The 17,560-nt window shown below is 49.2% G+C and overlaps 1 protein-coding gene across 2 annotated transcripts in view; it reads left to right on the top strand.

Moving 5' to 3' along the window:
- Positions 1–17,560, top strand: part of anln (anillin, actin binding protein) — a 156,550-nt gene that overhangs the window by 118,594 nt on the left and 20,396 nt on the right. For both annotated transcript variants that reach the window (XM_038796920.1, XM_038796921.1), the window contains 2 exons: positions 7,109–7,221; positions 10,991–11,080. In XM_038796920.1, coding sequence (XP_038652848.1) covers positions 7,109–7,221; positions 10,991–11,080 — 203 coding nt within the window. The remainder of the gene's footprint in view (positions 1–7,108; positions 7,222–10,990; positions 11,081–17,560) is intronic.

Below are 17,560 nucleotides of genomic sequence, written 5' to 3'. Positions count from 1 at the left end.
TAAATTTATAATGATTCCTGTGGAAATCAACCTTTGCTTTGATTTTGCTTCCACATGTAAAATTGAGTATGTGTACACATTTGTACTTGATTGCCGACAGAATGTCAATGAAAGTCTCACACTCTTAAGCCTTAATAAACTCGTATTAGTAGCGAGGTTGATGTACTTAGAAGCTATTGTGTTCAATGAAGCTTGGAATGTCACTGAATATGCTGTTTCACATCAGTAAGGATATATTTGACATTCGGGTCGAAATGGGTCATATTGCATCTGTTTTCCAGACTGAAATTTAACCAATTTCAGAGGGCTGTGCCCTGTACCCCAAGGATGCCTGAAACACACCCAACACAATATTGGTTGTGGATAACATTCAGTGTCGCTGGTGGGGGGGGTTGAGTTGGGTTGGAACCAAGAGGAGCAGGGCTGTTTAGTGTACTTTCTATCAAAAACAGAAAATAACAACAAGAAACCAGTAACAACAAGAAAAACACACTAACCCCCAAAACCAACCCCCCCCCCCCCCCCCCCCCGGTTGCTGCCAGCCTATTTTCCTGCCGTTCTGCCAGGAAGTCCAGGAAAGGCTGCCACCGCCTAAAGATGTGGAGAATCCGGCGTTGGACTGGGGTGAGCACAGTAAGACTTCTTACCGCCTAAAGAGCCCTTGTACTGATCCCCTCAGGGCAAATTTCACCCACTCCAATTTGATGAACCCCGCCATATCATTGATCCAGGCCTCCACACTTGGGGGCCTCACATCCTTCCATTGAAGCAAAATCCTCCGCTGGGCTACTAGGGACGCAAAGGCCAGAACACCGGCCTCTTTCGCCTCCTGCACTCCCAGCTCCACTGCAACCCCAAAAATTGCGAGTCCCCAGCCTGGCTTGAACCTAGATCCTACCACTCTCGTCCTTGCTGCCCCCTTCCAGAACTCCCCCAGTGCTGGGCATGCGCAAAACATATGGGCATGGTTCGCTGGGCTCCCCGAGCACCTAGCACACCTGTCTTCGCCCCCGAAAAACCTACTCATCCTCGTCCCGATCATGTGGGTCCTGTGCAGCACCTTGAACTGTATGAGGCTAAGCCTCGCACAGGAAGAGGAGGAATTCACTCTCTCCAGGGCATCCGCCCACGTCCCCCCCTCAATCTCCTCACCCAGCTCCGCCTCCCATTTACCCTTCAGCTCCTCCACCGAGGCCTCATCCACCTCTGCATGACGTGGTACATGCCCGAAATCCTCCCCCCTCCAACCCATAACCCCGAGAGCACCCGGTCCCGTACCCCACGTGGGGGCAGCAAGGGGTACCCCTCCACCTGCCGCCTGGCAAACGCCCTAACCAGCATGTACCTAAACATGTTCCCCGGGGGAGCCCAAACTTCCCCTCTAACTCACCCAGACTCGCAAACCTCCCATCCACAAACAGGTCCCTCAACCTCCTAATATCTACCCTGTGCCAGCCAAGAAACCCGCCATTGATGCTCCCTGGTACAAACCGGTGGTTCCCCCGTATCGGGGACTCCATCGAGCCCCCCACCTCCCCCCTATGCCGTCTCCATTGCCCCCAAATTTTGAGGGTAGCCGCCACCACCAGGCTCGTGCTATACCTCGTTGGACGGAGCGGCAACGGCGCCGTTACCAGCGCCTCCAGGCTCGTGTCCACGCAGGACACCATCTCCATCCTCTTCCAAGCTGCCCCTGCCCCGTCCTTTACCCACTTACGCACCATTGCTGTGTTGGCAGCCCAGTAGTACCCACAGAGATTGGGCAGCGCCAGCCCCCCCCCCCTATCCCTGCCCCGCTCCAAAAACACCCTTCTCACCCTCGGAGTCCCATGCGCCCATACAAATCCCGTAATACTCCTGTTGACCCTCCTAAAAAAGGCCTTCAGGATAAGGATGGGGAGGCACTGGAACAGAAACAAAAACCTTGGGAGCACGGTCATCTTGATGGACTGCACCCTGCTCGCCAGCAACAACGGCAACATGTCCCATCTTTTAAACTCCTCCTCCATTTTCTCCACCAGCCTAGTGAGGTTAAGCTTGGGAAGGGCCCCCCAGCTCCTAGCCACCTGGACTGCCAGGTACCGAAAGCTCCTCCCCGCCCTTTTCAACGGGAGCCTATCAATCCCCGCCTCTTGATCCCCCGGGTGCACGACGAACAGCTCACTCTTACCCAGGTTGAGCTTGTACCCAGAAAAGCCCCCAAATTCCCTAAGGATCTGCATCACCTCCGGCATTCCCCCCACTGGGTCCGCCACATAAAGCAACAAGTCATTTGCATATAATGACACTCTGTGCTCCTCCCCACCCCGCACCAGACCCCTCCAATTCCTCGACTCCCTCAACGCCATGGCCAGGGGCTCAATTGCCAACGCAAAGAGCAAAGGGGACAGGGGACACCCCTGCCTCGTCATCCAGTACAACCGAATGTACTCCGATCTCCTCCTATTCGAGGCTACGCTCGCCATCGGGGCCTCATATAACAGCCTCACCCAACTGACAAACCCCTGCCCGAACCCAAACCTTTGCAGCACCAGAAGTACCCCCACTCAACCCTATCAAAGGCCTTCTCCGCGTCTAATGCTACCATTATCTCCGCCTCCCCTTCTACCGCCGGCATCATTATAACATTCAGAAGCCTCCGTATATTGGTGTTCAGCTGCCTTCCCTTCACAAATCCCGTCTGGTCCTCATGAATGACCCCCGAGGCCTCCTGCATGGGAACCTCCCTCCGGGCCCTCGCCACGGCAGCACTCCCATCCCCACCCAAAAAACACTCCAGCAGCCCAGTGGTGACAGCCACCCTCCAATCCTGGAACCAACTGCGGCAGCAACTTGGCCTGACCAAAATGTCGAACAGGGCTCCCATCTGCAACAACCATAGGTTCAAACCAGCACTGACCGACGCCACCTTCAAAAGGTGGAGGCAGGACGGGGGGACACTGACAGTCAGGGACCTATACACGGACGACAGGATCGCAACACTGGACGAACTGACAGAGAAATTTCAGCTAGCTGGGGGGAACGAGCTACGGTACCTGCAGCTCAAAAACTTCCTACGAAAGGAGACAAGGACGTACCCACAACCGCCACGACAGACACTACTGGAAGACCTACTGGACGCAAGTATCCTAGAGAAAGGGAACTGTAGTGACATGTATGACCGACTGGTAGATAGGGACGACACCGTACTGGACGCAACAAGGAGGAAATGGGAGGACGACCTGGGGATGGAGATCGGGTGGGGACTCTGGAGCGAAGCACTGCATAGGGTCAACTCCACCTCCACGTGCGCAAGGCTCAGCCTGACGCAACTAAAAGTGGTACATAGAGCCCACTTAACAAGAACCCGTATGAGTAGGTTCTTCCCGGAGGTGGAAGACAGATGTGAACGGTGCCAAAGAGGCCCGGCCAACCACGCCCACATGTTCTGGTCCTGCCCCAGACTCGTGGAGTACTGGACAGCCTTCTTCGAGGTAATGTCCAAAGTGGTGGGAGTGAGGGTGGAGCCATGCCCGATAGTGGCGGTCTTCGGGGTTTCAGAACAGCCAGATCTATTCCTGGGGAGGAGGGCGGATGCCCTTGCCTTTGCCTCCCTGATCGCCCGCCGTAGAATCCTGTTTGGCTGGCGGTCAGCAGCACCGCCCAGAGCTGCGGACTGGCTGTCCGACCTCTCGGAATCTCTCCAAATGGAGAAAATCAAATACCCCCGGCACACAGTCCTCTATCCTTGTGGCCAAAATCTTCACCAAAAGCTTGGCATCCACATTTAATAACGAGATCGGCCTATATGATCCACACTGCAGGGGGTCCTTGTCCCGTTTAAGGATCAAGGAAATCAGTGCCCGTGACATAGTCGGGGGGCAAACCCCCCCTCCCCCCCCCCCCCCCCCCCTCGCCTCGTTAAAGATCCTAACCAACAGGGGGCCCAACAGGTCCGCATACATTTTGTAAAATTCGACCGGAAACCCATCCGGCCCCGGCGCTTTCCCCGACTGCATGCTGCCTATTCCTTTGACCAGCTCCTCCAGCTCAATCGGCGCCCCCGGCCCCTCCACCTGTCCCTCCTCCACCTTTTGGAAATCTCAGCCTATCCAAAAAGCGCCGCATCCCCCCCCCCCCCCCCCCTCCACCGGGGGCTCGGACCGATACAATTCCCCATAAAAGTCCCTGAAGACCCCATTAATCTCCACCCCCCTTCGCACCACATTGCCTCCCCTATCGGTCACTCCACCAATCTCCCTGGCCGCGTCTCGATAACGTAGCTGATGCGGCAGCATCATACTCGCCTTCTCCCCATATTCGTACACCGCTCCCTGTGCCTTCCTTCACTGAGCTTCCGCCTTTCCGGTGGTCAGGAAGTCGAACTCAGCACGAAGGCTGCGCCGCTCCCTCAGCAATCCCTCCTCCGGGGCCTCCGCGTATGTCCTGTCCACCCTCGCCATCTCCCCCACCAATCTCTCCCTTTCTCTCTGCTCCCCTCTCTCCCTGTGGGCCCGAATGGAGATCAACTCCCCCGAACCACCGCCTTCAATGCCTCCCAAATCGTCCCCACCTGGACCTCCCCATTGTCATTGGCCCCTAAGTAACTCTTGATACACCCCCGAACCCGCCCGCCCACCTTCTCATCTGCCAGCAGTCCCACCTCCAGGTGCCAGAGCGGGCGCTGGTCCCTCTCCTCACCCAGCTCAAGGTCTACCCAGTGCGGGGCATGGTCCGTAATGACTATGGCCGAATACTCGGCATCCTCCACCCTCGAAATCAGCCCCCTGCTCAGGACAAAAAAATCGATCTGGGAATAAGCCTTATGCACGTGGGAAAAAAATGAATACACCCTGGCCCTCGGCCTCGCGAACCTCCAAGGATCCACCCCTCCCATCTGGTCCATAAACCCCCATAACACCTTAGCCGCCGCGGGCCTCCTGCCCGCCCTGGACATGGATCGATCCAATGGGGGATCCAGTATCAGGCACCCCCCGTCTCTAGATCTGTAATGCGGCCCAACATGCGTCACATAAAACCCACATCGTCTCAATTTGGGGCATAGACATTCACCAGCACCACCCGCTCCCCTTGCAACTTGCCGCTCACCATCACATACCTCCCTCCACTGTCAGGCACCACCTTTGATGCCTCAAATGACACCCTTTTTCCCACCAGAATAGCCAAAACCTGATTTTTTTGCATCCAGCCACGAATGAAACGCCTGGCCTACCCAGCCCTTCCTCAGTCTAACCTGGTCCGCCACCTTCAGGTGCGTCTCCTGGAGCACAGCCACGTCCGCCTTCAGGTGCGTAAACACCCGGGCCCGTTTGACCGGCCCATTCAGCCCCCTCACATTCCAAGTTATCAGCCGGATCAGAGGGCTCCCTGCCCCCCTCCCCTGCCGACTAGCCATAACCTGTCCCCTGCCCGCCCCAGGCTAGCGCCCCCCGCTCAGCCCGTTCCTCACGGCGGCAAACCCCCACCCCGGCCCCCCCCTGCATACTCCAGCTCCTTCCTGGCTATTTCAGCAGCAACCTGGTACCCATTCTTCCCCCCCCCCCCCCCCCCCCCCCCCCCCCGGCTAGGACCCCTCCCAGCCACGTTACTCCGTCCATAGCACTCCCGTGAGCCAGCTAACTTCTGCTGACCCCAGCAGCTCCCGCCACAGCTCCGACCCCCCCCCCCCCCCCAACGTAGGGACTACTTCTCCTCCCCCAGACCCATCAGCAGACCCACCTCCTCCCCCTCCCGCGCGGGAAACAAGCCCGTGCTTCTCAGCTCCAACCCCGCCCCCATCCACCCTCAGCGCGGGAAACAGAAGAAAAGCCTGCGCTTTCTCTCTGCCTGACCCCGCCCACGCAAAAAAAGACAGCACCCCACCAGCCCAAGAACCAACACACCACCAGCTTAAAACAGCATAACACAGAGACCCTTCCCACCAAAAGTTAACACCGTTATTTACAAACATCCGACCCTCAGTCAGAGTCCAACTTCTCGGCCTGCACAAAGGCCCACGCCTCCTCCGGGGACTCAAAATAAAAGTGCCGGTCCTTGAATGTGACCCACAGACGCGCCAGCTGTAACATGCCAAACTTCACACTCTTTCTGTGGAGCACCGCCTTCGTCCGGTTGTTACCGGCCCTCCGCTTAGCCACCTCCGCACTCCAGTCCTGGTAGATCCGCACTACCGTGTTCTCCCACTTGCTGCTCTGCTCCTTCTTGGCCCACCTAAGCATGCACTCTCGGTCAGCGAACCGGTGGAACCACACCAGCCCCGCCCATGGCGGCTCATTCGGCTTGGGCCTCCTGGCCAGTATTCTGTGGGCCCCCTCCAGCTCCAGGGGCCCCTGGAAGGACCCATCTCCCATCAGTGAGTTCAACAAAACGACCACATGGGCCCCCAGGTCTGACCCCTCCGTGAGGCCCAGGATCCGCACATTTTTCTGCCTCGACCGGTTCTCCATCTCCTCGAACCGCTCCTGCCACTTCTTATGGAGCGCCTCGTGCATCTCCACCTTTACCGCGAGGGCCGTGGCCTCATCCTCTCTTTCGGAGGCTTGTTGTCGGAGCTCCTGGATCTCCACCCCCTGGGCTGCCTGCGTCGCCAGCAGCTTGTCCGCATTCGCCTTCAGCGAGTCTAGCAGCTCCACCTTTAGCTCCTGAAAACAATCCTGGAGAGTCTCCTGCTGCACCTGAGCCCACTGCCTCCATTCCTCGAGGCCTCCACCGGCCACCGTCTTGATTCTCTTCCCCCGCTTTTTCTTGGGCGCTGCCACCGCTATTTTGCTGGCCCCACTCCTGGTCAAGACCATAGACCACTGGGGATCTGCTGCAGACACCTTCCCACGTCGGGAACCGTCGAACAAATACCACTGGAGGCCCTTAAAAGAGCCCAAACGTCCGTTCCTGGCTGACCGAGAGTGCATGCTTAGGTGGGCCAAGAAGGAGCAGAGCAGCAAGTGGGAGAACGTGCGGCGTAGCTCCACATCGCCGCAACCGGAAGTCCGCTGTTTAGTGTACTTGATAGCACATGCTTGGCTTTCACCTGTTGTCCTTTACTATTAATTTTCTAAAGTTAATTGGAAATTTTTGTTCCTGTTTCTCAATGTTATGTTTTCATTTGTAGCTTTAGCAAGTCCTGGAGGCCCCAATGCAGTGCGCACAAGTAATTTCACCATGGTTGGATCCCACAAGTTCTCACTCTCTTCAGTCGGAAACAAAAAATTCCAACTCGATAAGGTTAGCAAACTGGAGTGCTACTTTGGTCACATTAGCCGTCTGCCTGATCTTGTTCCATTTTAGAAAGTCATGTATTTGCTTGTTTAAAATACTATGTGATATTCTGTGAAAATACTTCAACTGTTCACATTGATGGATTTTTTTCCGCTGTTGTATCTCGAATATTTAATTCTGGTACTTAATTTGAAATTACAATGCTCATGTAAATTTACTTAAACTTCAGTAGCATGTCTTGGGATGCGCATTTCTATTTAAAGTGAAAAGCATCAAACCTGAATCGGTTATAATTGCAAGGAATATTTGATATGGAGTTAATTGCAGGATTTGTATGTCTAATTAAAATTACACCATCAAGGCACATTACACACTGCAGATACTTCCAAATGGATTTTTTCCCTGTAGGTTTGAATGCTTCTTTGAATTGATATTCATTATACTGATATTTGGTTAGCAATTGCAAGATTTCTACATTGCAAATTCTGTCACCAGTTTGATTTGAATGGGGCCACATTGCATTACTAGGGCAGCAGGGTAGCATGGTGGTTAGCATAAATGCTTCACAGCTCCAGGGTCCCAGGTTCGATTCCCGGCTGGGTCACTGTCTGTATGGAGTTTGCACGTCCTCCCCCTGTGTGCGTGGGTTTCCTCCGGGTGCTCCGGTTTCCTCCCACAGTCCAAAGATGTGCGGGTTAGGTGGATTGGCCATGCTAAATTGCCCGTAGTGTCCTAATAAAAGTAAGGTTAAGGGGGGATTGTTGGGTTACGGGTATAGGGTGGATACGTGGGATTTGAGTAGGGTGATCATGGCTCGGCACAACATTGAGGGCCGAAGGGCCTGTTCTGTGCTGTACTGTTCTATGTTCTATTACCAAGACATATTTGGCCAGTCCATCTTCCAAATATCCAATTCTCACTCTGGAGTCGGCATTAAGATCAAGCTATGCTTAGGTAGACAAGCTGTGCAACTAAATCTTATGGGGTGGGGGGAGCTTATTGGTTTTAGATCACCTTCCTCACACTCACGCTCTGCTAACTAATGCCTTCTAGATTTGCAGCCCTGTTCCAAGAAGTATCAATCCATTTTGTGGATCTTTGCTCCAGCCCTTATCTGTGAAGCTTCTCTTGTTGCAAGCTCCATAGGTGTGGCAGCTTCCACAGCACCCGAGTTAAATCAGTTACATTAAGCAGCTTCCTCTGAATTGCTTCACTGCGTAATCCACAAACCAACCTGTCTTGAAGAGTATCATCCAAATGTTGTACCAAATTCACAATATCTAGCCAATCTTAAAGGAACTGTAAAATGGTTTCACCTTCTCCCTGGCTATGGCAGTGGAATCTGAACCTTTCTGAAACCAATAACTGTTTAGGATTGAAATGACCCTCTAAAGTTTTCCATAATTCACTGAAGGACTTGTCTCTTGGTTTTTCTGGGTGAACAAGATTCTGTAGCCACAAACGTTTTACCGCCAACTGAGCTGAGAAATCCTCCGGTGTCTGATTAGTTATTAAAAACAATTGGAATCTGTCTTATGAATTCCATGTTTCATAATCCTCATCCAACATGTCCATTTGTCCTGGTATTTTTGGATCCTGGCTCCTAGGGGATGGTTATCAGTCCTCTTCCTTCACTTCCACTTCCTCCTGTCCAATTGACAGTCAGCTTGGAAATATTTCCCTTTTATGCCCGAGTGTTTTGACTTTCCGCCCAAGTAGTGGTCTGTGCAGAGTCGGTAGATTTCAAAATCCCCGTTCCCCGCAGCATGTGTAGCTTCGTCACGTGTGTGGTTCCTGCAGCCCAAATCCCACTCCAACACAAGCAAGTCGGTCTTCTTACTCACAGTTGCTGTTGAAAACCTTTGTTATACCTTCACAACGGCGGCAGTTGTGTGTGTGAGTCCAGGTCCAGTCCTGAGACTCGTCTGTTGCTGCCGATGGCCCAGGTTCGATTCCAGCCATGGGTCACTGTCCGTGTGGAGTTTGCACGTTCTCCCAATGTCTGTGTGGATCTCGCCCCCACAGCCCAGTACCCATGTACCACTTGTAACAATTATCCAATCAATCGCCTGATTCATCACTGTTTTATGGTGTTTTCTTGTCTGCTGCTTTTGTATTTCTGTTTACTTTCACACCAGATTTGTTGTTGCTCATGTGCTCCAATGAAGTGTTTCAGTCTTTTGTGCATGGCTATGTTTGCTTGAGTGTAAAATCTGGGAGGTCATCAGTGATCCACTGCTTGGAAGCATTAAAGCAAAATTCATTAAAACAAATTAGTATAAATTCACTGCTTGTGTCATGAACCTCCCTGGAGACAGCAGTAGACAGAATGAAAAGGCCCTCAATTGGTATGTGTCCCCCGATAACGAGTTTAGAACGATTGTTTATATAATCAAATATGAATAGTGTGTGGAGGAGAAACAGAATATAGACGATTGGGAGCATATGTTAAGGAGGTTGATGGGAGCAGACAGCTGAATATACAGAAGGCATAATCAAAGAACAACAAATGTAATGTTGCCCGGTTCCTGAAAAGCAAGGAGAGGTTACCATCTAGCCATCTCCGAAAGCGGGCAGGACAGTTTCCAGCCACCAAACCTGAAGGCCAGGTTTTCAGCAAACAAGCCTCTAAGTCTTGGAGCCAAGGCAGTGTAGAAAACCTTTGAAACAGCAGTTTTAAAATATCTTCGCTGGACCAGAGTAAAGACAGTTCCTAGATTTGAGTATTATTCCTGTATTGTGTGGTAATTATAACTGGTTATTCAATTTGAATGTTGTTTGGGGAACAGGGGTGTCTGAGTTCAGGTATCGTAGATATTAGTAATTCGTGTATCTTAATTGCGTGGCGTAGTGTGTTTATATTGGTATTTTCTTTACTTTAATAAATAGTCTTTATTAATTGTTACACGACAACTGGGCTACATATTCTGGCTAGCATTTCACTTGTTTCCTCACATAAAGCTGTAGATCCCCACGAACCGATGTTTCAAATTGAGATATCCTTACAAATAACATCAGCGTGCTTTGTGACACTTGTAAAGCCACGAATCTAACTGACCCAAAATATAAAATTGATAACCCCTTGTTGGATTTTATTTGCCTGAAATCGTAGTGGTACGGGGTTTTCCACTTTGTGTCTCACTTTAACATGAAAATAATTTGTGTTTTATTGAATCAGAAAATTAGTCAATATTTTTAGTGTAGTTTTGATTTGTTTTAAATCTGGAACCGAAATCTCTACAAGCCTGAGGGATATATCGAAATGAAGTAACATGAACTCACAAAAGAAAGCTTGAGATAAATAAAACTGCAGCTGTCTTAACTCATGATCAGGCATAGAGGATTTGGTATGACTACACTGCAGCTGGATTTAAAACTGAATTGTTGCAATTCTGTAACTAGCTCTAGCCTTGTCTGACTTGTGAGCATCAATATGTGCAGCATAATAACGATAGGATGAATACAGCCTTTACACTGTTCTTTGAGAAGTCTTTGTAACATTGCATGTCCCTTGGTAATACTGCACTATGCAAATATTTTAGTGGCAGTCAGTGGCTATTAAAATCATCAGGCAAGCTGATATTCATCAAACAGTGCTACATATTTCTGATATTGAGATTTTCATCACAATGTTATCAACTGGTAGCCTTATGGTCACAGTTCAATTGTGCAAAACAAAATAACAATCTTACTTGTGTATTAGCAACAAACTGTCCAGTTAGAACACTGGTTAAAAGCATTGACCAAACGTAATATGCACTTTGATTCTTTACAGGTTCCCTTCTTGTCTCCCCTTGAAGGTCACATTTATGTAAAACTGCAGTGCCAGGTTGGTTCCACAGTTGTTGGGGAACGTGGATTTTTGGTAAGCTTCTTTTGGTCAAAGTAACAATCTCTTATAATTGCTCTTTGTTTTGAAGAATTAATCATTCATTTGAAAAAGAAGAAAAAGCAAGCTTGCATTTAAATAAGTTTTCATATCCTACGGCCATCACAACTGTTTAATAGTCAATTAATGTTTTGTTCATCGGTTATATCCTTTCTGCACATCCATATGGGCGAGTGTGAAGACTGTGCACACGTGCAATCCCAAAACAATATCATGCATGCACCTAGGTTACAGAGAGCGGACTGGAGAGGAAACTGAAAGTGGGGCTTTCTGAAGAACATTTCCTTATTCAGCTTGGAGGCTTAGCAAGCTGCTTGCTCCCTGCTTTGGGTGGGCGTGTGTACTGGTGGTGGACAGCCAAATGTTGGAAATTGTTGTCAATCTTCTAGGAGTAGAATGGATGTGTACCAGAGCTTTTACACAGGGCACCTGAAACCACAGGGACATGATGGAAGAGCTTCTCAGCTGGTTGATATGCTTGCCAGTAGGTTCTGTTGAAGCAGTAGGTGAAGGGTAGCCTTGCCACATGCGCTGTCCAGAAAGGGTGTCTGCCTCTGTGGCTCTGCCCATGCTGTGCCAGGTTATTGGATTGTGTTGAATATTTCTACATTGACCTTGCAGTTGTAGCCTTGACCTTGATTCCTTCATTTGAATTTAGGACTTTTTATCATTTTCAAAAGGAAAATGAACATAACGCTCTTAAAGCAACTACTCCACTTATAAGAGTATTAAGTTTTATTTTATATCTGTCAATAACACTTATATTTACAATAGCTGAACACGAGATAAGAGAGCTTTCACAAAGCTAACTCCAGCTCCACTTTGGGCATTCTACCATCTCACATCAATTTCCACCTTCCTCGGTCATACTGCACAATAAATGTGGTACTCTGAAATCTGGAACCTGCTTAACAATGACTGTATCAAATTATACATTGCAGGAGCCTGAGCCACTCTACAACGGGCAGAATCAAATTGTGCATTCCAAACAAATAGCGGGGTGGTATGTCTTCAAGGCAACCAGTCAAAAATCTGTTCTAACCACTTGTGTTGCAAATAGATAAAGTCTCAATTAATTTGAAGTATAGTCATGAAAAAAAATGAGAAATCTGTTTTGGTGGCATTGCTTGAGGAATACATATTGGCCATTACATGTGTGAGGAATTGCACTCCTCTTACTAGTTTGTCATTGATGTGCCATCAATTAACACAATACGAGTAGTGAACAAAACTGTGGCTTTAATGAGCTAAACAGAAAGCTTCCTGGCCACTGATCCCGAACTAGGGCAGGGCCAGAGGTCGGCCACCTTTTATACCGAGCCCAAGGGGAGGAGCCACAGGTGGAGCCATCAGGCCGTGGTTTACCACAATACATGTAGTACAGTAACAGTTTACCACAATACACTAACAGTGGTTTATCACAGTCATGTGATCTTTTATGCCCACCTGAGAAAGCAGACAGGACCTTTAGTTTAATGTTTCATCCAAAAGATGGTACCACTGACACTAATCTAGTACAATGATTTTCAGCCAGTGTACCGTGGCACACGTGCTGCGAAAAGGGTGCAAGTATGCTGTGGCAGTAGGGCAGGCTCCAATCCCTGGCTGAGGAAATTACAAGCTATTTAAAGTGCTGGTTCGCCACGCTCACAGTCACATGCAATCCTGAAGAAGGAGCCGTGCTCCGAAAGCTCGTGTTTGAAACAAACCTGTTGGACTTTAACCTGGTGTTGTAAGACTTCTTATGTATGCAATCCTCTGTACAAAACAAAGGCAGTAAAATGCCTGCAAGTCCTACTTGTTCCTTGTTTTCTGCTGTGAAACAACTCGTCTGAGAGAGCCTGAAAGTCCACTGCTGTTACGGCCTGTTCCCCCTCAACCCCAGCTATCTCGCACTTAGTTTTAAACCTAAGCATCCAAGCAACATTCTCCTTAGTTTGTGCACAATCTAATTTGCATCTTTTCTTTGCAATATATGAAGTCTACTTTCCTTTTAAACTGGCCCCAGCAAATTTCATTTGTTTACTTTCTCCTCTTTTCGGTTTTTACATCAGTTGTAATGAAGTTCTGATCATTGTGTCCAAGATCTACTCATAGAAGCAGGAGTAAGACATTCAGCCCCTCGATCCTGTCCCGCCATTTAATGAAATCATGGCTGATCTGTGGCCTAATTCCACATGGGCCTTTGCTCATATCCTTTAATATCTTTGCTTAACAAAAATCTAGCTATCGCAGATTTGAAATTAACAACTGTTCTAACTTCAACTGCTGTTTGTGGGAGAGCGTTTGAAACCTCTACCACCCTTTGAACAAAGAAATGCTTCCTAGCATCTCTCCTGAACGGTCCAGCCCTAATGTTTAGACTATGCCCCCTAGTTTTAGAATCTCCAACCAGTGGAAAGAGTTTATCTCTATCTACCCTGTCTCTCCCTGTTAATATCTTGAATACTTTGATCAGATCACCCCCTTAACCTTCTAAATTCTGGTGAAAATATGCCTAGTTTGTGTAATATCCCCTCATAACTTAACCCCTGTAGTCCAGGTATTATTCTTGGAAACCTATGTTGCACTCCTTCCAAGACTAATATATCCTTCCTACGGTGTGGTACCTAAAGCTGTTCACAGTACTCCAAGTGGGGTCTAACCAGGGTTTTGTATAGCTGCAGCATAACGTCTGTGTCTTTATCTCTACATATAAAAGCTAGCATTCCATGAGCCTCTCTGATTATTTTCTGCACTTGTTTGTGGCATTTTAAGTAAATATGCACCTGAACCTCCAAGTCTCTTTGGGCATCCACTGTACTTAACCTCTTCCAATTTAGAATGTCCCTGCTCTATCATTTTTTGGTCCAAAATGGATAACCACACACTTGATAACATTGAATTCCATCTGCTACAATTTTTTTTTTGGAAATGTTTTTTATTGAGTTTTCATACTTTATATCCAACAAATTACAAATTATTAGAAAACAAACACGCAAAAATTAACATTTATATTTACAGGTAAGCATCTCCATAATAACAACTGTGGCCACCCCCTTTAACCGGCATACATATTTTACATTCCCCAATATGGCCGAGGCACATGTTTATAGGCATTTATTTAAAATTTGGTTTCAGGCCTTAGCTTGCCATCAGACTGTCGCTTGCGGCTTTGTCCTTCCTTTTTTTTTGGAATAATTTTTATTCAAGTTTTCAACAACAGATTTTATCACAGCAGAGAAAAGCAGTAACCCGCCCCTCCAATACAAAAACAATAAATTAACAAGAAAAAGAAATAAGCATAAAACCATGAGAACAAACCCCCATAACGAACCCGTAGCCCCCCCCCCCCCCCCCACCCCCCCTCCCGCTACCTTCCCTGATTCCCGTCCATTTTCCCCTGATTCTTGGCCACCCGACTATTCTTCCTCTTGTTCGTTGGCCACAAACAGGTCCCGGAACAATTGCATGAATGGCTCCCACGTTCTGTGGCGGCCGTTGTCTGACCCTCGGATGGCGAATTTGATTTTCTCCATTTGGAGAGATTCCGAGAGGTCGGACAGCCAGTCTGCAGCTCTGGGTGGTGCTGCTGACTGCCAGCCAAACAGGATTCTACGGCGGGGTGGCAAGGGCGTCCACCCTCCTCCCCAGGAATAGATCTGGCTGGTCTGAAACCCCGAAGACTGCAACTATCGGGCATGGTTCCACCCTCAGTTGCATCAGGCTGAGCTTGCGCACGTGGAGTTCACCCTATGCAGTGCTTCGCTCCAGAGTCCCCACCCTATCTCAATCCCCAGGTCATCCTCCCATTTCTTTCTTGTTGCGTCCAGTACGGTGTCGTCCCTTTCTACCAGTCGGTCATACATGTCGCTACAGTTCCCTTTCTCTAGGATACTTGCGTCCAGTAGATCTTCCATTAGTGTCGGTCGTGGCGGTTGTGGGTACGTCCTTGTCTCCTTTCGAAAGAAGTTTTTGAGCTGCAGATACCGTAGTTCGTTCCCCCTGGCTAGCCGAAATTTCTCTGTAAGTTCGTCCAGTGCTGCGATCCTGCCGTCCGTGTATACGTCCCTGACTGTCAGTGTCCCTCCGTCCTGCCTCCACCTTTTGAAGGTGGCGTCAGTCAGTGCTGGTGTGAACCTATGGTTGTTGCAGATGGGAGCCTTGTCCAACATTTTGGTCAGGCCAAATTGCTGCCGCAGTTGGTTCCAGGATTGGAGGGTGGCTGTCACCACTGGGCTGCTGGAGTGTTTTTTGGGTGGGGATGGGAGTGCTGCCGGGGGGAGGTCCCCATGCAGGAGGCCTCCTCCGCACGTACCCACTCGGCCTCTGGCTCCTGGATCCATCCCCTTACTCGCTCGGCTGTTGCCGGCCAGTGGTAGAATTTGGGAGGGCCAGCCCCCCCCCCCCCCTGGATTTTGTTTTTAGTAGGACCTTCTTTGGGATCCTAGCATTCCCCCCCCCCCCCCCCCCCCCCCCCCCCCACCCATACGAACGCCATGATTAGTTTGTCCAGCGCTTAGAAAAAGGCCTCGGGGATGTAGATCGGAATGGATCTAAACAGGAAGAGGAACCTGGGCAGTACGTTCATTTTGATCGTCTGGACTCTCCCCGTGAGGGGAGTGGGTGTGTGTTCCATCTTTTGCAGGTCCTTTTTTACTTCCTCCGTCAGACTGGTGAGGTTCCATTTGTGGATCACTTTCCAGTCATGAGCTATTTGGGATTGTTGGAATGGCAGCCCCTTTAGTGCTCCCCCCCCCCCCCCCCCCCCCCCCCCTTGCGGGTGTACTGGGAAGATCTCGCTTTTGCTCATGTTGAGTTTGTAGCCCGAGAAGGCTCCAAACTCTTTCAGGAGCACAATGATTCCGTCCATGCTGCTCTGTTGGTCCGAGATGTAGAGGAGCAGGTCATCTGCATAGAGTGAGACTCTGTGCTCTCTGCCTCCCCTTCGGATCCCCCTCCAATTTTTTGCTGCCCTGAGCGCGATTGCTAGCGGTTCGATTGCTAGTGCGAACAGCAGCGGGGACAGTGGGCATCCTTGTCTGGTGCAGCTGGAAGTATTGGGAGTTGGTATTGTTGGTCTGTACGCTCGCCATGGGAGCGTTGTGTAGGAGCTTTACCCAAGAGGTGAACCCTGTTCCAAGCCCGAACCGCTCCAGTACCTCTGAGGTATTTCCATTCGACTCTGTCGAAGGCCTTTTCTGCGTCCAGGGAGACGATCACCTCTTGTGTTCTCTCCACGGAGGGGGTCATTATCACGTTCAGCAGGCGCCTGATGTTCGAGGTAAGCTATCTACCTTTGACGAAGCCCGTCTGGTCCTCTGTGACCACCTCAGGCTACACAGTCTTCTAGCCTTTTGGCTAGGATTTTGGCCAGTATTTTTGCGTCTGCGTTCAGCAGAGAGATGGGTCTGTGCCACAATTTTGACCATTTACCTAATCTGTCAATATCTCTGTGCAATTTCATGCTATCATCTAGGTTGTCTACAATGCCATCTAACATTATATCATCAGCACATTTGGATATATGGCTATCTGTGCCATCATCCAAGTCATTAATGTATAATGTGAATAATTAAGGCCCCAACATCTGTGGTACACCACTAGTCACCTCCTGCCAATTAGTGTAATTACCCATCATCCCCACTCTGTCGCCTGCCACTCTAATTTCTGAATCATGTCAATAATGTGCCCTCAACACCATGGGCTTCCACCTTAACTACGAGTCTTTTATGTGGTACTTTATCAAATGCCTTCTAGAAGTCCAAATAAATAACATCCATAGGCATTCCCCTGACCACTATTGTAATCGCCTCTTCAAAAAATTCAATAAGATTAGTCAGGCATGATCATCCTTTCACCAATACATGTTGGCTCTCCCCGTTCAACCACAATTTTTCAAAGTGTTCAGTTACCCCAACCAACCCTGATTGTAGACTCCAGCAATTTGCCCACCACACATGTTAGGCTAACCGGTCTGTAATTCCCTGGTTTCCCTCTACTTAAAAAGTGGAGTGACATGTGCAATTTCCCAATCCTGAGGGGCTACTCCTGAATCTAGGGAACTCAGGAAGATGATAGTTGAGGCATCTACAATGTGCTCCCCTACTTCCTATAACACCCTCGGATGGACACCGTCAGGCCACTCTTTAGGTCCATTAATGTCCCAGATGCTGTACTTGCATTAATTGTATTAAGTCCATGTCCTTTATTGACTATTATTTTTTTTGGGACTTCAGGAAAGTTATCCTCCTTTTCAACTGTAAATACTAAGGCAAAGTAATTGTTCAATGTGTCTGCCATTTCCTCATTATCATTGACAATATCTCAATTTTCAGCTTTTAGTGGGCCTACATTGCTCTTGACCACCTGCTTTCCCTTTATGTTGATGTCCCTTGAAAGTTTCCTTTCATAATCCCTTTCAGTAACTCTTATAAGCTGCTTTGTGACCCTTTGCTGGTCTTTCTATCCATCCTA

This window comes from Scyliorhinus canicula, chromosome 5 (assembly GCF_902713615.1).
Source record: "Scyliorhinus canicula chromosome 5, sScyCan1.1, whole genome shotgun sequence".
Classification (NCBI taxonomy): domain Eukaryota; kingdom Metazoa; phylum Chordata; class Chondrichthyes; order Carcharhiniformes; family Scyliorhinidae; genus Scyliorhinus; species Scyliorhinus canicula.
This window is presented reverse-complemented; position numbering and strand designations above follow the sequence as displayed.